Raw genomic sequence first — 17,323 nt, forward strand, 5'->3', positions numbered from 1 at the left:
TATGAAGGTAGATAAAAAAGTAAGGAAAAAAATTGTAATAATTATTAATTATAAAAAATATTTATTTTTTGGAATAACTTTATTGAGTAAAACCTCAAATTGTAATATTTAAAAATTATAAAAAAGATTATTCGGTTTGACTAGGTATTTAAGCCTTATAATATCCTGGTTTATATTACCTTCTCGCTACAAGGGTTGGCTCGGTGACTTCACCCTAAGGTCGGGGTCGTTATTAGCGTGTGCGCTCGTGGACGGATCCCGCTAACGATTTCCTGCGGAAGGAGGCTTCTATTATTTTTCCTCTAGTTAAAGCTGTACCGAAGCTCACTGAAGCTTGAACAATAATTTATTTATTATATTACTGCGACTTTTGCCGGCGACAAAGGTCTATTATAATAATATCCCCCCAAATGAAATCCGGAAATACCGTACTTTAGATTTTTGTCGTAAGTGCATCGATAATTACACATTGTTTATTTTTTGTGGGCGTTATGGATCACTTTTGGGACAATGTTCGTGTTTATGTGACAGAGAAATAGGTATTTTTAAATTCTGCTATTATAAAGTTGTTATTATTTTCTTTTTAAATTGTTTTTTCGTATACTGATTCAATATATTTCATACTAAATAATGATTATACCAATTTTTTTTCGCTCTCTGGTTTTTTTATATTACTTAATTAATTTATCTTACCTATAAAAAGATAAGTTCGCGAACAGTAAGCTCTGACATCATGAAATTGACAAAAATCTTTCTGTGTTTTATATCTAGAACAACACATAAATCTAATTGTCGAAAAATAGGGAATTTTTAGTTACATATATTGAAATCTTTATTTATTTACTCACGCCTTGAAGGCTTTTACAAGATTATTATAAGAAAATTGAATGATATTGTATAGTACATTATTAAAAATACTAATTTAGGTTATAACTCCGTCTGTCTGTAATGCTGGTTCACTGTCCGTGTTTTTTCACTAGTCTACGCCGGAAACATAATAAACATAGTATAAAATATTTAAGTAAGTGGAATATAAGTATGTATTTACATTATTGTGTAAAGTTGTACAAAGGAGTTCAATAAGAGTACAAAAGAACGATGTAAATAGTTACAGCGCAATGTGTAGTAAATTTGTTATTATAAAAATACGGTCAAAAGAAATATGTTTTCAAATGGCAAATAAATGGTAGTAAAGCTAGTCATATACATATATATATTTTCCACAAGACTTTTTCAATAAGTGAAGATTCTCCAAATATATACATAATTGTTTTATTACTAATTACATTAGTTTAGATATGTTTCAATTACTAGTAGCACTACTTACATTTACCAAACACGTAACATTATTTTTTTTTCTTTCTCACCGCAATGTACTTACTACACACAGAGATGTGCAAAATGGGTACCCAAAACCATTTGAAATGCAAAATGAAAATGGGTCAAAACTTTTCCATTTGAAAATGAAAAATGCAAAATGGTTTTTAGAAAAGCATATAAAATGCAAAATACCAATATAACAAAATACCAACAAAATACCAACAAAATACCAAAATGCAAAATTGTACAGCGCCCTTGAGGGGATTTTTCACAAAAACGGCGCTCTACAAATTATCCAATTATTATTATTATTATTATCTATTTTCAAAATGCATTGAAAATGCAAAATGGTTTCTCAGGTCAAACAATTAAAATAATTATAGAATTTTTAAACAATTTTGTCATTTAATAATGGACATCAATGTAGAACAAACATATTACATGATGGTAAATCCAAAAACACCACGACTACAGATTATGAAACCACAAAAAAATTGCGCGGGACTAATGTTGCCAACGTAAAAACATAGAAACTGCTATCTAACATTTAATATTACAGCGTCATGGCCATGTTCAGTATTTGAATCAGTATTTTTTGTAATGGTATCACTCAATTGCCAGGGCTCCTACCAGGGAGCAACTTGACAAATGTAAATTATCTCTCATAGCGAGGTTGAGGACCGACTGATATTTGGGGCTTATGAAAAAAAGATGAGTGGAGAAAGTAGGAAGAATGTTGCAAAAAAGCATTTAAAATGGAAAATGCATTGAAAAAAGCATTTGAAATGCAAAATGGTTTTTAGAAAAGCATTTAAAATGGATTTATTTGAAATAAAGCACATCTCTGCTACACAGCACATAATGCATGTACTTATAATATTATTAATTACTGATAAATAACTACAATAATGTACTGTACACTCCTCTTCCAACCACAAGCTAACGCTTACATGGAAGAGTAGATTAAAATCTCATAATATTTAGAAACTGGATGTAAATACTATGTTATATGTACTTACCTTATTTCTTAAATTTAAAAAAAATATATATATTTAAATATATATTTCGGTTTCGGTTTTCATCCCTTGTCATAAATTGTAAAATTGGATATCTACGTTTTTAACGGGAACATTTTGTTCAAAGCTCCAACTACCACCGCCTCTGGCACGCTGATTGCTTTAGGATTGGCGTGCGAGGGTGCGAGGGAGAGAGCCTAAAAGTAAAGGGTAGGTAGGTTATATGCTGTTTGTAATGTATGCGCCTTTTCACTGCAGTGGCTGGCAGTTGGTGTGGCTGTGCGACCAAGCAGCCAATCCGCAACTGCCTCTGTTTAGCATCGGCATCATTTGCATCGTCCCTCCAGTCTGCAAATTGCCAACTGCTTCGACGCTACGTCTTTTGAAATGGTCTACGACAACTATGAACTGCTCTACGGCACTTGGAAAGTAATCTACTACATTTCCAGTGTTTTTATTTGTATACTGTTTATTTGTACTATGTAAGGATTAAAGTAAAATTGGGCGATTTTGTGAGGCGTTTGCGACACAATTAATTCTTCCAATGTGAATGTTCACAAATCAAAGCCTTTACGTTCCTATCTTATTTACATCTCTCAGTTCAGTGCCCCGCCTGAGGAATAATTACAGCCTAGGCGATGGAGGCCGACAGAGGATCGGCAGAGTAAACACGTTACTCTAACTTTCCAGTGCAGGACGTGTTTGTGTCCCTCCCCCTGTTCCCTCCTCCCTCGACACTCTCCGGCAATTAGATAAATCTGTGCTCAGCGGAGGAGGCTGCGCGCTAAACCGATTTGTGTCATTTAGAATCTCGATTCAATTACGTCATCACCGGACTGGAATCGCCGCGGAGGAATTTCCCCGCTCCCAACTGATGAAAATTGAATATTTGTAACAAATGTCTAACAAACCGTGGACACGTTAATACTTGACGATGGAATTGCGACAGTCTTCAATTTGGTGCAGAACATTTTCATTAGCATAGTTTTCCTGAAGCGCTTCAGAAATTCAATGAGATTACAGAAGTATGGCGCTTGAATTTTAAGAGATTTGCAAATTTGCAAACATCTTCCATGTTTTTATTATAGGTAAAATATCGTCCTTTCAGAATGAAAAAACATTACTTTACTGCATGGACGATTTGCTTGGTATCTCGGATTTAATTTCAGCGTAGGAAAATAATATAATATAATAAGATAATATTTATTTTATGTGGGTTTTTTCTCACTCAGACTAAAGATCTGGAGAGGTGCCGCTATTCAGAGTTAAACCGTTAATACTTATATGCTATGTTTAGTGACCAGATCTGAACAGCCGGATACTTGTCAACATTCTCCTTTCTCTCTCTCTGATACTGATACATTTACAGCCACCCCATTCAACTGATTGAGTTTTAGCTTTAGAGCTGGATACAGACAGAATAATGCATATCTTATCAGCCCTTATCTCCGTAGCTTCAGCTTTCATAGCTAAACTTGCTAATTTATCCTGATCTTGCGCACGTCCCAAAATAATAGAAGGTTGCCAAAGATAATAATTTGATCATCTCATCAGTAATAGTATTTAGTATCCCCTTTTCCTTTGTTTAAATGTGACCCCCCAAATTATAAAATAAACAGTAAAATCACCTTTCTCCACCCTTCATTAAAGGGACCATGTTTTAGCCAAGAAGACATTTAAATAAATAATTGACTTCGCATGATTCATGCTAAGATTTAATTTTACCGCCTTTCGTCAAGTTCCCCGATTTTTGCTGCAAAACGGCCGTTAATCATCGACCACATTCATGCCGTTTGTATAATTATTTATAATTGACTTGATTCCCGATACACTAATACAACATATTTTTATAATTAAATTTATTTTGAGATCTGGTGGTCTTTGATTTTGATATTATTTTTCGCAACAACGGTTCTCTGAAAAATTAATACACATTTGTAATGAAAATTTGTTACCCACGTACTAAACTTACAGGCTAAATTAAATTTCCGTGAATTATTATTTTTTACCCGTATCTTCATTTTACTCAAGGGAAGCTATTTGATAAACGTTAATTGGAAAAAAAACTCTGTTTTCGTATTAAAAAGCGTCTCATAATAGTATGAAATTTATTTAGCCTAATTTAGTTGTATTAAATATTTCCTGCCAAGTCTCTTTACTCTGGATAATTTAACGTATAAATATAAATTACTTGTATTTATAAAATCCAAGGTGAATCAGGTCACCAGGGTGCTATTTTTACAAGAAATTACTCCACAGTGTTGTGTTACCTAACTTACAGTTGATTTATTAATGCAGTTATAAAACAAACCTTGCATCATAATAAAATTAAGATTGATACACGTAAAAAACTTTCTGATATGAAATATTGTTCATTTATTAAAAATCTGATCAAATGATTAATTTTCCTGTTAGAAATGGTATGATATGGCCTATAAGAATGATTTGACAAATTTCGTAACAGCTCTCAGTAAAGCACGAATATGTTATGAGGAAGTCGAAACACGTGTTCTTCAGAATAGATAATAAAAGTTTCACATCTCGTCCATTATATTTATTCGGACTAGGGTACCTGCGTGAACACTTGTTCAGATATATTATGAATGACTAATATTTTATTGGGAAATGATCATGCAGTCACAACAACAGTATCTTGATAAAAAAATCCGCACTCATTTTTCTCCGTGAATTTATACTAAATAATATTAAATCCATTTTTATAAAAGATAAGATACAGTTTTCCCAGTACGAGACAACGGAAATTGGTTTCTTATTATTTTTTATACAATCTGTTGATTTTTATTTTTATTTATTGGTTTTCAAGCTACAATCCCGTTAAACTGCAATAAAGCAGTTTGTCAACAGGATGTTAATGATCTATTACATACATACACACATAATTTATTATTACTATAACTATACAATTAACACACCTAAATTAATATAAACTATCTTTATTTAGTAACCATTGTTTCAGCATATATCTCAATCTATTTGTAGAATCGCAATTTTTTATATTAATGGGTAACATGTGATAAAATAAAAATGATTAAAAAAATAGAATAAAAAATAGAATTGATAAAAACTGTTGATTATTTGCAATATTTAATATTACAAAGAAACCGTTATTTTCATATTGTCTTCTCTTGTCTCTTGTTCGTGTTATATTTTATAATTGAATAGCCCGTGGCTTACAACGATGTTATTATAAACAATGTGGAGTCTGATAATATTTTAAAAGCTCCACCGTTAGCCTCATTAGGGGTCTACAGGTTTTTTCCTCCGGCCCCATCGACCTTGCCCGTTGACACTTGAAGTCAGGAGGCACTTCTCCCGCTCGGCTAATTGACGCTGAAAGTTTTTTCCGTTTAAAAGTCCAATTTGGTAAGCCCGCACTGTCATTATTCATGAAACCGCCTGTAACTCGGGGCTAAACGGTAAAAGCCTAAAAGATAAGGTGCTTTTCTATTCCCTACCTGGCTTTGCTTAATTGAAAGATGGTCTGACGTCATTTGCTTCCTCGATCGGCGCAGGTCGTTTACCTGGCAAAATTAAATATCTCGAAAGCTAAGTATATTTAATAAAATAAAGTCTTTTGAAAAAGTCATACAAATACAGGGTTTTCTAATAAGAGGTGTTATTTTGATATTCAATCTTAAAAGATCAATGGTTTCGTTGCTTGTGTTGCACGTAGCGCCGTCTTGTTGAAAGTAAACGTTGTCCAGATCAATACCATCCAATTCCGGCCATAAAAAATCATTAATCATCTCTCGATGGCGATCCATTCACCGTGACTGTTGCTCCAGCCTCATTTTCGAAAAAGTAAGGTCCAATGACTCCGCCGGACCATAAACCGCACCAAACAGTCACACGTTGAGGATTTTCAACAATAACTCTTGGGTTTTCCGAGCCCCAGATGCGACAATTTTGCTTGTTGACGAAGCCACCGAGGTGGAAATGGGCCTCATCACTCAAGATGATTTGCATTTGATTCACCCAAGTGAATTTTAATCATTTCAATGCGTTTTTGAAGCGTGTATCGTTCCATTTTTGTTAATGGTGTAGTTTTTACTTGTCAAATGTCAAAAAATGACAGCTTCAAAAGTAACATCTACCGAAATAGCGGGCTATTCAAAATAACACCTCTTAATATTTGGCTAATTTATATAGCGCCGTTTTCGTGAGAAATCACCTCAAGGGCGCTCTTATTGGTAAACCCTGTATAATGTTGTATCTGTGATTCACGTTTACGGTACATCACGTTAAACCTTAACAGAAGAACTCAAAACAGGTCGTGAGGTAGATAATGTGAAGCGTACAATTAAATTACATAGAAAAGTTATTATGATACCTAATATTTATTGTTGTTTTTTTGTATGAAAATGAAAAAAAAATATGTTTCAGAAAACGCCGATCAATCGGCACTGATCTGAAAAAATCTTATACGTGGTGCAGCACTGCCTATCGCATTGTCGTTTGGGAAATGTTATGGGGCTGATGAAAGTGGAGAATTAAAAATGGATAGTCGAGAAGTACCTCGCTATTCAGATCTAGTCACTAAATAGCGAATATCGCGAATAGTGATTTCTCTCCAGGGCCATATCATGAGCGTCTTTCGCTTTGGAATGAGGTGTAAACGATCTTTCGAAACGTTCCGATCTTATTGTATTGAACCCAATACAATAAGATCGGAAGCTAAGAAGCCTAGCTTTAGTAGTTGACCAAGAATATTCACGAAGGTCGTCGTGAATTTTCATTTTTAAGAAGTAAATTCTCGATAAGTTTCTGGTCGCCTAATAAAATCCTTCAGTTCCCTCAGTCAACTTGGGCAAAATGGAATTTCTTTGTCTAGGAGTAATAATTAATTTGGTAATATTTCAAGTAGGACCCGGAAGGGAGTGACGGTCCCTTTGTTGTGTTGAGTTGAGGTACCCGACTGCCAGAGACAGCGGTCGTATTCAACATATTCAAAACTGATTATCTTCACCTCCTTTAACTCCCTGCCCTCTATTGTTTGCGAAATATTTGCTAAGAAAAACGCGCAAATCGCATTTTCTGTTCATTTTTTTTTAAATCTAGAAAACCTACAATCCACTAACAGCTATTAATTTATCCCAATTATTAATCAATCAATTCTATTATTTAAAAATAATTCATTGCATGTATTATTTACTCATGTTCTTATACCCTTTGGTTTTATTTATTTCACCATCCTCTTGACAGCTTATCGATAGGATAACGTTTATTAATAAATGCTCTCAAAAGGTAGAAAACTCGGTTTTTCATATGTTCGAGTGCTGAATAGTAAACTCGTACTTTATAAATATATAAATAGTAAATCGAAAATATTCTTTATCCTATGGATAAGCTTATAAACCCCCACGATATGGCAGTCAAATATAAGAATTCGGGGAAAGAAAAATAACTGTACATTGGTAGAAAATACAAAACGAAATTCGAAATAAAAAAATGATGGTAGGTACCTAGACTATTTCGATGTGATCTCATTTTGTTGAATTTAATAAGCTAATACAAGTTACAACGTGTTTTAACCTCATTATTATGTTCAGTTATTTATTGAGTTGTTTGTTTGTTTGTTACAGCGGGTGCCGCTCCAGTGGAGAACAACCAGCGGCAGAGCCGGCCCTCTTCCATCAACAAAGGTAATGGATTGTCCTGATACCTGTCCAATACCCCAGCCCTGATTCACTTCAACTCACTCTTCATTTAGTTATAATTGAAGCATTTACACTGTCGAAGAAATCTTTTAAGTAAACATTCTCCTTGGATTAAGAGCTTTTCTGAGAGATCTTTGTTTCTCGCAAATCTTCGAATTGAGTCAATCTGTTTCTAGTTCGTTCTGCCGGTATTTTAATGGACGACAGGGGAATTCCGGAGAATTCGGATGAAAATGGATCGTTTTCTACAACTCCCTGTGTTCGTTCATCGACTTTAGAGTGACTTCCCTTCTCTTCATAACCCTAGTACAAAAAATATTTAAGCCGACCCTCCGCACAGCATACATAAAGATGACATCGCGTGGGAAACTTTAAGGCCTACTATGTCGAATTAATTTAGCTAAATAACCTTCATACCGCAATATTTAAAGAAGCCAAGTATTATATTATCTAAATTATTTTAGTTAATTAATAATAATGCTTGGCTAATTTATGTAGCGCCATTACCAAAGGGGCGCTTAACAAAGCTGACGTCCTCGTAGTAAATCGTTCGATTTTCATGAGACGCCTGTTTGTCGTCATCCGCCACTTGCCGCCTGCTCTTATTTTCCCATTATTTTTTTACGTCGGCCGATAAGGCTCTTAGCTAAAGGTCAGCCGTCAGCTCATTTCGTCGCCCGCCACCCACCCCGTCTACTATCTACCCACCGCTATTGCCTTCCCCACTTCCAGCCAACCTACCCTTGTGCCAGACGCGCCTCGCCTCAATCTTTACTCGCCGATTTCCCGGCTTTGCTCAACATTCCCGTCGAGCTTTTCTCAGGTTTTTCTCTGGCTTCTCGTGGTTTCTTTATCGCCCTCCTTTGGCGGTGGTCACACGGGCGTTGAAGATTGCTCTCGAAGCTTTTGCAGATATAAAATCAACAAATCTTTTTTTTATTTACTCTCCGCCATGAAGTTTTATCGCCTACACGCGTTGAGGAGGTATTAAACGGGCCTTAAGGTCGCCGCAGACTGCAAGAAAAGCTGATTACGAATGATTTCTGCGATTTAAGACGGGTTGGGCTTTTAAAGCGAATTAGCCGGACGTAATTTGTAGTTAAACCTGGAACCATTTATTGAATAACCAACACCGCACCCCCAGTAGTTCGCCACGTTTTGAGATTTAGCAGGGGTGCCCGGGTTCATCGGGTAAGGTGTGTTCAAGATGCGGTTGCCCAACGGCTGCGTGGCGTTTCAGTTCGGGAGAGGCTGGTTTGGGGAGATCCTTTGACCTCTCCAACTTTGACTCAGACCCTTTGGTCTCTCTTGACACATCGCCTTGCGCCGCTGCTGGACGGATAGATTCGTACGTCCGTCACTCCTGGACACACTGATCCCTAGATTCCTAACCACCCCTTATACCGTTTTGCTCTCCTTTCTTTCCTTAAAAAGACCTTCCAAACAGCATCCTCAACGAACGGCATGTGGGGTTAATGTAAAAAAAATGTTACACCTCACAAGAGAACCCCTGATAATAGTGTAATGATGGGGAAACTACATCGCCACCTTGAAGAGGCCGTATACGATGGAGAAAAAACAAATGTCGGTAGCTCGTTCCACGAGTCGAAGAAACGGCCCGTTCTAACGAAGTCAACATCAACTGTGAACGGGTGTTTCGCTGTATCAATGCTGGAAATGGCTTTTGTCGGAATGAATATGTTTGCTCCCGTTAAACCGCTCTGCTTCCTTCGCAATCCTGCCTATCCCTTCTCCTTGCGCTAATCCTTTCGTCTTTCTGGATTTGTTGTCAACAGCTTTCGTCCAGACGAAGGAAGAGTTCTTTCAAAACTAGTCGAAATGTCGTGACGGTGAAAAAAATTGTTTATTTTATCGGGATATTTTGGTAATGAATTATGTAATTAATGTAGAAGCTCCTTTGAATGATTAATAAGGATATACCCGTTTGAATTTTTGGCAACTCCCACCGAGTGACCAGGGACCAGGGCACTCCAGTCTCTGCCTTCCATATCTAATGCTGTAATTTAATATGTAAAGAATATTGCATTTTAAATGAAGCCGACATAAATCACACGAGCTACTAACTTTTGGTCAGCGAACATCGCACCTTGGGAAATCTATTGTTTATAATGTTCCTCGTGCGATATTCCCATTCATCCGACTGCGAGTAATTTTTTCTTAGTTCTGGTTCCACTAGTGCACTACTGTATCCAAGAACCGACCGTCATTTTTTATGAGCTCTGGAGTTATGAAATTTGCACAGTTTTTGTGCTTCGAATTTCTACGTAAACAAATCTTTTAATGTGCCACTTCCGCCATGAGCTATGCAGCTTCATTCACATATTTGGGTTGACTCGGGTTGTGTTAATTAAAACATATTTCAAGCATTAAAACCTGCTGTTCTGTGATAATTAAATTTCAACGTTTCGAGATTGGGGTAGTGTCGGTCAGACACAGATTCATCCTGTTTTACAAAGTTCGGGCATCTTCTGCATTCCGTCGTGCAATTAGAGTTGACCCAAACAATACCAACTTACCAAAATAACATCGAGAAATTTTTCATTTTTACACTTACATACTGGGCAGAAAGCGACAACAAGTCAGTTTTTATAATCATCGAATTTGAAAATAAACAAAAAAATACAGTTATTTGGAAGGTTTTCCAGTGTATTATTTATATATTTATTACAAACCAGACCCCTGAAAATTCTTGACAAAAAATCAGTTTAAGAAAGTAGCAACTCTATTGGTTGTACTCGTATATTATAAATTATTCACGCAGTCAGTCCCAATTTCTAAAATGACATTCAAAGCAAATTTAATTCATTGAACCAGAGTTCAGACAATCGAAATTAGTATCTTTGATGAAAATTTCATTTTCACTGGATTTTTCTTTTCTGAAGGAGCATTCAAGCTATGTGGAGTACTGCGATCGTATCAAAACTGATTGAGATACCTGTATGTGTGGCCCATATACTCCGTATTACAGAAGGCTAGAGTGACTACAGATACTGTGTGTATCTCCTTTAGTAAGCAATTACCTTAGGCGGTTTGGTTTTGATATTCCGGCCACGGTACGCAACTAACCACTAATAACTACCTACCCACCAACAGCCTCTTGGGATTATAGTTTCATCTGGTCTAGGGAATGGAACTACGTTATTGAATGCGTGTGTTTGTAAGTATTCTACCTAAAACAATTCGCTGATTAATCAGTATCCTTATGAATTCCGGTATTTCTTAACCTACAGTTGGATGTACGAATGTATGAATTTTCCTTCCCTCTTCATAAAATGTACGTAGGTATACGAGCAAATGTCGCAAGTGCCTTTGATCTTTTATTTTTTCATAACGTATATTTAGTGATGACTTTCCCAAACTTATTTGACTCGCTCGTTTTCTGCAATATTTTTCTTGAACTGAAATTTGAAAGCCAGTTATTAACATATCATAGGGATTCGTTACTGCGTAAAGTTAGAAAAATAATCCCTTTTCGAAATATAGAAGGAAACTTGAAAAGAAAATTTTACAGTCGCATTGAACACTTTATTATTATTATTCGGCTAAATTTTAACATCCGCTTTCAAGCGATCGTTTTGTTGGACATCCTCTCCAGTCAAATATTATTGATCTTCTTTCAGGGTGGCCCATCGCTAATAGCCCGGTCCACCCTAACAGGCCCTTCGTCCACCCTGTTATCAGTAAGTGATCGAGCTTTTGCGTACTGCGATGTCGTATGTAGAGAATAGCGCACTATTTCGTGCCGTTTCAAGGAAGTACTCGAATTACGACGAAAATGTTTCAGAATTCAATTTTCGTCCTTCAAATAGTTGGTGTTGCTTCGTAGTTATCAAAGTTTTACGTGTATTTTCGATAGAAATTTTAAGATTACCTATTTTTGAGGTTTCTAAGAGCTTTACATCTAAGTTTAAACTGAATTTATTAGGTAAAGTTGCTTAACTTTGTGCTGCGGCAATGATTAATCTAAAATTATGATTTAGCTTCTGTAACAACTAACAAATTTCAAAATATTAAGTTATTTCAAGTCTGTGCAAATGGCTTAAAGTTTATTGTTGTTGTAAAATTTGTAGTTTATGTATTGCCGTTTACATTAGCTCCACACAGGAGGCCCTGAGGAAAAAATCCCATAGGGTCTACATCATCTTTTGGGGATGCTGTGTGGAGGGTCTTTTTAGGTAAAGGAATGGGAAGGTAAAAGGTATGAGGGGTGGGTAGGTATCTGGGGTCAATGTGACCAGGAGTGACAGACTTGTGAATCCATCCCTCCCACTGCGTTGTAAGGCGATGGGTCGAGAGGGTCCTACCGGAGAGATCAAAAGGCCTCCCTTAACCAGTCTCCGGATCCGGATCGCCACGCAATAGGTTGTCAAACGCATCCGCCGCCAAGACCTAAACAAACTCCACCCCGTGCACCCGGGCACCCTTACTAAGTCACCAAACGTAGCTAACCCTTGGGGTGACCTATGACAGGGGTGTTGGTTATCCAATAAATGGTCCCCGGGGCGGCGGTACTTTCGCCTCTCAAATTGATATAAACACCTGCCCCAGACATGGTATTATCTCCACCTCGTTTAGTAGGCCAGTGCAATTAGCGATTCGCGATCGAAGTAATTCCGGTAGTCCAAATTTTTTTTATATGTTATATAAACTGATCCCCTGATGTAAAATCTGAGTTTCCGACCTTGGCACACCTGTGCTCGCGCCGCCATTTTGAAAAAACTGGCCGAAATCGGGCCAAAATCTAGTTTTTCCCAAATATCTCATTTCCAATGCAAATTTTGGCAAAAGTTTTTTTACAAGTATAATAGAACATAAAATAACCTACAACTTTTGTAAAAACAAATGTCTACTATCTCTAATAGGTACCGAGGTAGAAAGTCGTAAATGTGCGCATATTTTTGAAAAAACAAGTTTTTTGCGCGACTAGGTTTGGTTTTTTATAAATACCTCGTTTCCAGTACAATTTTGTGAAAAATTTATTGATAATAATTTTGTAGAAAATAAAATTTCGTTAAAGAAATAGGTATATAATTTATATTTTTTATCTCTATTACGTATCCAAACTCTAATCCACCAAAACCAGGCCAAAAATTGAAACAGAGGTTAGGTGTTTTAAGCTTGGCATTCCTTGATTTTATTTTTCTTTAACAATTATTGTTCTAAGAACATATACGTTGACAACAATCGTCATGCCTGTGTCAGACCTAGCTAAAAATATAGTAGATAGACTATTTCAGCATATCGGTCGCCATACATTCCCAATGGGAAGACCACTAAAATAGGCCAAGCCACTACATTTGTGCTCGCAGCTTGGTCTGACATGCCTATCAACGTAATCACAACATACATTTAAGATTATTAATACAATTAAGATGATAAGGTACACAAAAAAGATTAAAAAATGGTATTTTCCTAAAATTAACATTTATTGACATTCTTTTCTTTATTAGTTAAGTTATCAGCATAACAAAAAATAAAATTAATGGTAGATCAGTTTAGACAGAAGTACGAGCCCTTGACTATAGTTTCTTACTTCTGGCCCTGAATAGCTTTTTCATCTGTCTTATCACCCAAATTTGTGGCGACTGGGTCGTCATATTCCTCGTCATCGTCATCAACAAACGTTTCTACAGCATTCTCGCAGGAGTTGCCATTGCAATGAATGCAGAGTAGGGAACATTTCAAACCCGACATTCTGCAGGTGCACTTTCCAGTGCAACCTTTTTTGCATTGACATGATATGAAGTTCAGCAAGGCCTGAGGTGCAGCTTCCTTCAACATTGTTACTGGAGTAAGTAACCCAACAGCATCCTTTTTCCACCCCCATTCAGTCGGATCTTTATCGTGACCAAGCCAAGTCTGCACTTGCAAGTATGTTCTTGAAGCGTGTTGCTGGACTGCATCTTTGGTGGGTGGTAGCCTGGATAAATTGAATTTGTTCTTTTTTACTCCTTTGACAAAAATGATGTACCTTAAATTTTCCAAATTTGATTTCTCGTTGCCGCCATACAAAAGTGCATATAGTTGTTCGGCAGCCAAAGTGATTGTTTCTGTCTTTGCTTTTGGGTCTTGAAATACACGAACAAGTTCATTCACTGAGTGGTTATTGAGAAGAATATTACAAAATTTGTGTTTGCCTTGACCGAACGGAGCTCCCGTTGTATCGCAACCACTTGAAGGAATGAATAAAATGTTTTCAACTATTTCAATGTGTTTAAAACATTTTTTCGAGTACAACGCGTTAGGTGATTTACCTTTTCCAACTTTTTGGTAATATACGTTGGGAGGTGAGAGAGCTGTGAGGAGTACCAGCAGATCAATATCCTGACCAACGATTATGACTACATCATGTTGAGATGACAACAAATTTGCTGTGTTCACTATGAGAACGTCAGCATCCTCTTCAGCTTGTACTGTCGTTATGTGGGATCGTGAAAATGAGGTTCTGAGTAGGGAAATAAAACGAGACTTGTTCTTCTCATTTCCCAGAAACTTTTCCTGTGTCACTTGTGGGTGCATGCTTTCAAAAAACAAAACTTCAGCAGAAGTTGTAATTCTGGCACGCCGTGCTCTTTCCACCCCTTTAGTGCTTTTATTTTCCATAGAATCTGGGTATCCATCGAATACCACTACTGCATTGGATCCATAATGATTTTGTACATACCTGACATATTGCTGGAAAATTACTGAAAAGGGTTAAGCACGACCCCATACAACTTTGTGCAGTAAATATCCTCCATCAATTACGTGTATTTTACTGCTTTCCAGTTCTGTATTATTTGGTAGAGGGTTGAATGATGAATAAAATATAGACTTTGTTCCTTTGCGCATGCCTTCCTCTGAGAAAAAAGACAATGGTACAGGAGAGAGTTCATATTGAAAATATTCTTTATGTTCACTTTCAGACTTTTTGGCAATACACATACGATGGAATAGCATTAATGGATCTATTGCCATAGTCACACCCTGATTTTTGACACTGCTGGTCACCGCCGCAAGAGAAACTATCGCATCATTACGTTTTAAGTGTAGGTTTCCAATGTTCTGGTTGATAACTTTAGACATAGCTAATTTCCCCATCTTTTAAGCCATGTGACAAGTGACTTTGCTATCCCCGATTGTGCCACTGCTCGATAATGACTCGATACCCTCACAAATGTTATGCAGATAAACAAATCCAGCAGTCCAACGAAGGATGGAACTGTCTGTGATTCCCCGTCCTTGGGTCAAACCTCCAGATGTTTTCATCGATCTCATTAGAGCTTGTTCGATGGTCATGTCAGACCAAATCCCTGACCAAAATTTTAAATTTTAAATCAACAACTTGTTTTGAAATTTTATGTTCTACATAATTGGTATCAATAAAATTTTCATGAAATTCCACTGGAAACGAGGTATTTATAAAAAACCAAACCTAGTCGCGCAAAAAACTTGTTTTTTAAAAAATATACGCACCTTTACGACTTTCTACCTCGGTACCTATTAGAGATAGTAGAAATTTGATTTCACAAAAGTTGTAGGTTATTTTATGTTCTATTATACTTGTAAAAAAACTTTTGCCAAAATTTGCATTGGAAATGAGATATTTTGGAAAAACTAGATTTTGGCCCGATTTCGGCCAGTTTTTTCAAAATGGCGGCGCGAGCACAGGTGTGCCAAGGTCGGAAACTCAGATTTTACATCAGGGGATCAGTTTATATAACATATAAAAAAAATTGGGACTACCGGAATTACTTCGATCGCGACCCCCTTTTTGGCGCTAATTGCACTGGCCTATAGAACGAAGTTGGGTTATTTTACTCCTCCCAGCCAAAAGAATAATGCAATTAAAAGGAATTATTCACACGAGTTGTTAATTTGTTAGAGCATTTGGGACATTATATAACTTTTGCAGAAACACCTCTGACCAGGTCTAGCAAACTGTGAAAAATGTTTGTTGGGTGTGACGAGTAAATGTCTTTTTTTGATTAAAACTTAACTTTCCTAGACGCTTTCATTATTATTAGAGACCGAATGCACCACAAACTTTCCGACCGTTCTACGAGTCACTTTAGTTGCGTCGCGTGTTTTCAAGTGCACCAACAAACAACAACAAACCGAGATTAATATCAACCATTTCTTGTTCCATTCCAACTTCCAACTTGCCGTCTAGCTTTCATAATTTAATGTTAATTGATGACAGGAATGTTAGCGTTCACTTTATGACTACCGTTATGATTCATCAGTAAATTAATCACAGTATTATACCCGTTTCTGGCAAAGGCGTCTCTGAATCCAAAAACCTTTTGGGCTCAGTAATTTAGCTGCGGGTTGTTCAACCCCCCTCCCCTCCGCTTCCAACTAGTGTAATTATTATTATTACACTCAGGCGGTCGGAAAACTGCGCGGTTTTACTGTATTGCTTGTTTTTTTATGCTAATCTGAATTGTGATAACAAAGACTCACTATTACGAACCCTTTTCACTTACGGCCTTATAAAATTTATTTACTATTGTGTAATTCGGTTTTCGGAAATTCACAGTAGGAGCGGGAATCTTGTGAATATACATCACATGTCGATTTTGTTTTATAACTTTTTTGATTTGAGCTTTCGTTTTTCGATTTCCTAAATTGAGATCGAAGTTGGAATGTTTTATGTCAAGTTTAAAAAAAGATGTCGCTTTGGTGTTAATATTAGCTATTTCCTGTCTTTTAAAACTGCATAGAAGCCTAGATCCTGCTCTGAAAGGTTTTTTTTTACTCTTTAATTACCGAAAAACTTAGAAAAAAAATTAGAATTGCTCAGATCGAGTATTGAGTACTCTCTGCACGGAGAAGGTAAAAATAATATATTGACAATTGACAAAACCTTTATCGGGAACCTATTAATTCATTCGTTAATGCCTGCTATCCCGTTTTTAACTTTTGAAGAGATTCTTAATAATTTAGCAATACTCATTTTTCTCCGTGTGTTTGAAATAGATTCAAGATTTTTACTATTATAAGAGTTTCCGAACACCCTGTAGGCATATGTTTTTTTTATAAATTTCAAGTCAATCCAATTTAATTATATCGTTATTATATTCTGCACTACATTTTTGTATTCCTTTGACAACTATTTTAGCTTATAAATCCATTTAAAACTGTCTACGGCTGGTTAGAGCTCGTTCCAATTTGTCTGCTTTCATATAAAATAATTAAATGTTAGTTGATTTTTAACTAGCTTTAAAAAATAAAGTAGATATTAATAATTTTCTTCCACAGTGTGAATGCTTCTTTGTATTCATTTTTATTTCATAAATATCATAA

The 17,323-nt window shown here is 36.2% G+C and overlaps 1 protein-coding gene across 13 annotated transcripts in view; it reads left to right on the forward strand.

Moving 5' to 3' along the window:
* ens (MAP7 domain containing protein ensconsin) overlaps nucleotides 1-17,323 on the forward strand; it is a 380,882-nt gene that overhangs the window by 333,189 nt on the left and 30,370 nt on the right. For all 13 annotated transcript variants that reach the window (XM_089640515.1, XM_089640517.1, XM_089640506.1 and 10 more), the window contains one exon: nucleotides 7,940-7,999. In XM_089640515.1, coding sequence (XP_089496641.1) covers nucleotides 7,940-7,999 — 60 coding nt within the window. The remainder of the gene's footprint in view (nucleotides 1-7,939; nucleotides 8,000-17,323) is intronic.

The sequence above is a fragment of the Hesperophylax consimilis genome, chromosome 15 (assembly GCF_061612785.1).
Source record: "Hesperophylax consimilis isolate HC1 chromosome 15, BYU_Hcon_1.0, whole genome shotgun sequence".
In the NCBI taxonomy this organism is placed as follows: domain Eukaryota; kingdom Metazoa; phylum Arthropoda; class Insecta; order Trichoptera; family Limnephilidae; genus Hesperophylax; species Hesperophylax consimilis.